At 39.2% G+C, this 5010-nt stretch overlaps 2 protein-coding genes across 3 annotated transcripts in view; one reads left to right on the top strand and one right to left on the bottom strand.

The window, feature by feature from the left end:
• The window catches only part of CTDSPL2 (CTD small phosphatase like 2), a 111917-nt gene that overhangs the window by 10491 nt on the left and 96416 nt on the right, over window positions 1-5010 (bottom strand). For both annotated transcript variants that reach the window (XM_017545828.2, XM_017545838.2), the window contains exons 9-10: window positions 3417-3479; window positions 3233-3312 (exon numbers count right to left, since the gene is read on the bottom strand). In XM_017545828.2, coding sequence (XP_017401317.1) covers window positions 3233-3312; window positions 3417-3479 — 143 coding nt within the window. The remainder of the gene's footprint in view (window positions 1-3232; window positions 3313-3416; window positions 3480-5010) is intronic.
• Window positions 4608-5010, top strand: part of LOC108314852 (60S ribosomal protein L31-like) — an 838-nt gene continuing 435 nt past the window's right edge. Inside the window, exon 1 of the mRNA XM_037744050.1 lies at window positions 4608-5006. Coding sequence (XP_037599978.1) covers window positions 4650-5006 — 357 coding nt within the window. The 5' untranslated portion in view covers window positions 4608-4649. The remainder of the gene's footprint in view (window positions 5007-5010) is intronic.

A 5010-nucleotide genomic window follows, 5' to 3' on the forward strand; every position in this document is an offset into this window, starting at 1 on the left:
CGGCTCACCGCAACCTCCGCCTCCTGGGTTCAGGCAATTCTCCTGCCTCAGCCTCCTGAGTAGCTGGGATTACGGGCACGCACCACCATGCCCAGCTAATTTTTTGTATTTTTGGTAGAGACGGGGTTTTCACCATGTTGACCAGGATGGTCTCGATCTCTTGACCTTGTGATCCACCCGCCTCGGCCTCCCAAAGTGCTGGGATTACAGGCTTGAGCCACCGCGCCCGGCCCCGTGTCTGAACATTATTAACTGATATATAATAATTTTTTTCTACCTTAATACTCTATTCTGTATAAAGTGTTATTAATCATTGGTAAATTGTCTTCCTTGTGTCTTAATCACACTAACAATTTTGCAAAACCTAGGACCTATTTGCACCTGTATTTTAAATTATGCAGTTTCAAGAAACGGTATTTTCTACCCACAAAATCTGTCACAGTGCTACCAAGAATAAGTAAAATCTACATATACACACACACAAATAAAAACTCAAAATTATCAGTGCGAGTTGTTATAGCAAAAAGGAAGAATTCAAAAAACGGATAAAATGTATAAGCAGTTCTTTCCCCCTTATTATAAGGAATAACTTTAACAATCACAGTCAAATGATCACCTGGCCCTTGGAAGGTTTAAAGTCAGTTCTACTTTGGGAAAAAAAAAAGACTACGTAAATTAATTCAAGTCTTGATTGGGCCTAAATAGGATTCCATGTTTTATTTCTATAAACAAGTGGATATGAGGAAATTGGAAAGGCAGGTACAGCATGGAAATTCAAGTCACTGTTGATGCCTCTTCACCAATAGTGGCAAACTCACTGAGACAGGAGACAACTGAATCTGTGCATGGATAGTATGGTTATTTAAATTATATTAGACAAAAAACCTTTCAATTATTCAGGAACATGAGAGTGTATAGCATGTATCTGCATTTTTTCTAAAATCTGGGACTCTCCTGATGAATGCATTTTTAGGAAAAAAACTATTGGTACCAGTCATCACAGAGCAGATCATCCATGTGAGTAAATTTGCATTAAAAATTCATGGGACTGGCTGGGTGCAGTGGCTCACACCTGTAATCCCAGCACTGTGGGAGGCTGAGGCAGGTGGATCACCTGAGGTCGGGAGTTCGAGACCAGCCTGACCAACATGGAAAAACCCAGTCTCTACTAAAAATACAAAACTAGTCAGGTGGCGCATGGCTGTTTTCCCAGCTATTCGGGAGGCTGAGGCTGGAAAAACGCTTGAACCTGGGAGTCGGAGGCTGCGGTGAGCTGAAAAATCGCGCCATTGCATTCCAGCCTAGGCAACAAGATCAAAACTCCATCTCAAAAAAAACCAACAACAACAACAACAACAAAAAAAAAACAAAACAAAAAAAAAAACTCATGAGATTTAGAGATCACAGGAATTTCTTCAAGTTTACCTTGTCACCGACATAGACAATTCCCCATAGCACTCACAATCTACTGTTTGAAAAGCTTTTGTTGGCTGGGCTCGGTGGCTCATGCCTGTAATCCAAGCACTTTGGGAGGCTGAGGCGGGCGGATCATGAAGTCACAAGTTCGAAACCAGCCTGACCAACATGGTGAAACTCCATCTCTACTAGAAATACAAAAATTAGGGTGTGGTGGCATGTGTCTGTAGTCCTAGCCACTCAGGAGCCTGAGGCAGGAGAATCGCTTGAACCTGAGACCAGGAGGTTGCAGTGAGCGGAGATCACGCCACTGCACTCCAGCCTGGGTGAAAAAGCGACACTCCAGCTCAAAAACAAACAAAAAACTTCTGTTTCAGATTTTTCAAAATACAACTAGATAAAAGAAATGGGAACCCTCAAGTGTGTAGATTTTATAAATCTAGTTTAAAAGAGGATTATTAATTTGTAACGTATGATAATAGCATGACTATCACTTGTTCCTCATTAGTAAACAAAAGTTCCAAGAGAGAACTTGCGTTGTTCACCACTATACTCACAGCACTTTGGAAGGCTCAGGCGGGTGGATCACTTGAGGTCAGGAGTTCAAGACCAGCCTGGCCAGCACGGTGAAACCCCATCTCTACTAAAAACACAAAAATTAGCCAGGCATGCTGGCACGCTCCTGTAGTCTCAGCTACTTGAGAGGCTGAGGCAGAAGAATCTCTTGAACTCAGGAAGTGGAGATCCCAAACTGCACTCCAGTCTGGGAAACAGGGTGAGAATCAGTATCAAAAAAGAAAGAAAATTGGTACCCAGCTATTAAATCTTTTTTTCTTTTCCTTTTCTTTTTTTGAGACGAAGTTTTGTTCTTGTTGCCCAGGCTGGAGTGCAATGGCTCGATCTCAGCTCACTGCAACCTCTGCCTCCCAGGTTCAAGCAATTCTCCTGCTCAGCCTCCTGAGTAGCTGAGACTATAGGCATGTAGTCTAATTTTGTATTTTTAGTAGAGATGGGGTTTCTCCATGTTCGTCAAGGTGGTCTTGAACTCCTGACCTCAGGTGATCTGCCCACGTTGGGCCCTACTGAAGCTTTTATGAGTCTTTTGTGTCATTTCTCTCAGCTTTTGGTCAAAAACTCAAAGATTAACCCCTCATCTTAAAGGATGCAAAAAGTTTGTTGCAGTCTTACTATCTCACTTCAGCTGACAGAATAATGGAACTAATTATTATAATGTTTTAAAATCACCCAGGGCACTCCCACTAACCAGGAACACATTGCATCTGCTGGCTCAGGGCACACGGAAGGAACTGAGTCCAGTTAGGATAACCTGAGTGACTAAACCCATTGTAATTTTTCATCAAATTCATGTAAGATTTTCTTTCCATGGAAGATAAATTTGCTTTCAAAAAAAAGGAAGAGCTTAATATGATCCTTTCTGCTAAATATTAGCTTTTATTAATGCCATTAAAAAGTAAAGTAACATGCGTTATCTCAGAGACATATGGAGATGAAACATCATGCACATTGTGGAAAAATTCCACATATACCCCCAACCCCTGTCTCCCCCAATCCCAAAAGAAATGAGGATATAGATGTCACAGTGAATAAAGGCACTGGATCTTTGTATCCTTTAAAGAACGTCTGTCTGGAGTTCCATCATTAGGAACTGTTTTATTTAGGGGCTTAAAAAATTCATTTATATTCACCATCCAACACATATGCAGCCAAATGAAAATTGGCCATTAAAATGAAATAGAATCAGTAATTTCATAGATCAGTGTGACAGACATTTCCACTATTTCTTAATTAAATTTACCTGACCAGTTGCTTTTTAGGGTCTAGTATGTTCAGTAACTTGTCTGCATACACCTTCTTAGAAGCAGTAAAAAGAATGATCTATAAATTCAGGGGAAAAGAAGTAATCATTATACATGGTCTAAATATGGGTACTATATTGAATAAAATAAAAATACATATGTAATTGGCTTAAGCATGTTTACCTCATACATCTGAGACATTCGTTCCAGGAATTCCCTGAAAAATGGTCTTAATCTCACATAAACCTGAGGAGATACAAAGATAGGTTTCAGCAAATAAACATACAATGGGAAACCATTTCTTTTTAAGGTACGCTATATTCTAACTTTGGATATATTATAATAAAAGAAGTTCATATTTTAAAGTATAGAAATATTACCTAAGTACCACTCAAACCAAATATATTTCACATACAAGCGATCACTTAGAACAGTCTCTTTGGTGTAATAATAATCATTGATGTTCAGTTTTATTTTTAACAATAAAATAGCATATAGTACTTCACTGGAATGTAATTTTAATACACATTTAAGCTAAAAATGGAAAGTTTCCCTCTGAGATTTTGATCCACCAATAAGCTCCATCTTCCAGCCAGGTAGCATCCATCCAATTATTAGGCAGGCTGTGTATCCACCTCTAGCTGACCTGTCTCAATGACCTTTCTCAATAATTACTCAAAATTTCATCTCAACAGCCACTTGCTACAAAATCTTTATTTTAAATTTATATCAAGGTAAATAATATCCAAGAAGGAGATATTTGGACTGGTGGGTTTAAATAACCTCCATTTTTCAGAATTCAATCTTGCTATTCTACCTGTAAGACTCAGATGTGGCATCTAAATTAGCACTATTGGCTACTTGAGGTTAAAATTTTAACAGTCAAACACAACAGTTCTCAAAACCTACTGGTCATTATCAGGAAAGACTACAGTACCCACAGAGCTGCCTTATATACATTATTTTCTTATTTCTGTGTCTGTCTTCCTGCCTACATTTAATGTGGTCTTATAATCTAATATTCAAAAAGCCATGAGCAGCCATTAAAACTATTTACATTCTAACTCCTCTAAATTGCATTCATTTTGACAAAACTTTACAGAAAAAAAAAATACTATACTTCACTCAAAGGTGACTACTATTATAATTTCAGATACCATGAATAACACGCCTTTATTTAACGAGATTCATGGATTCAGATTAAAAAGAAATAAAACACCTTGTGGTAGTAACAAATTCAAATCTAGGCTTAGTGGAGTTTCAACTCTGGTATCCATATACATGCAGAAAAAAATGCCCCCAAGATAAAAATCTAGTTCTGGGAATGTTTTAGGGAAAAATGGAGAATTTCCTTAAGAACTGCCTACTTTAGACACAATTCCTCGCGCTCTTCCTTTCCACCTCGGACCTGGCAAAATGGCTCCTGCAAAGAAGGGTGGCGAGAAGAAAAAGGGCCGTTCTGCCATCAACGAGGTGGTGACCCGAGAATACACCATCAACATTCACAAGCGCATCCATGGAGTGGGCTTCAAGAAGCGTGCCCCTCGGGCACTCAAAGAGATTCGGAAATTTGCTATGAAGGAGATGGGAACTCCAGATGTGCGCATTGATACCAGGCTCAACAAAGCTGTCTGGGCCAAAGGAATAAGGAATGTCCCATACCAAATCCGTGTGCGGTTGTCCAGAAAACGTAATGAGGATGAAGATTCACCAAATAAGCTCTATACTTTGATTACCTATGTGCCCGTTACCACTTTCAAAAATCTACAGACAGTCA

The sequence above is a fragment of the Cebus imitator genome, unplaced genomic scaffold, assembly GCF_001604975.1.
Source record: "Cebus imitator isolate Cc_AM_T3 unplaced genomic scaffold, Cebus_imitator-1.0 Scaffold9, whole genome shotgun sequence".
Taxonomy (NCBI): domain Eukaryota; kingdom Metazoa; phylum Chordata; class Mammalia; order Primates; family Cebidae; genus Cebus; species Cebus imitator.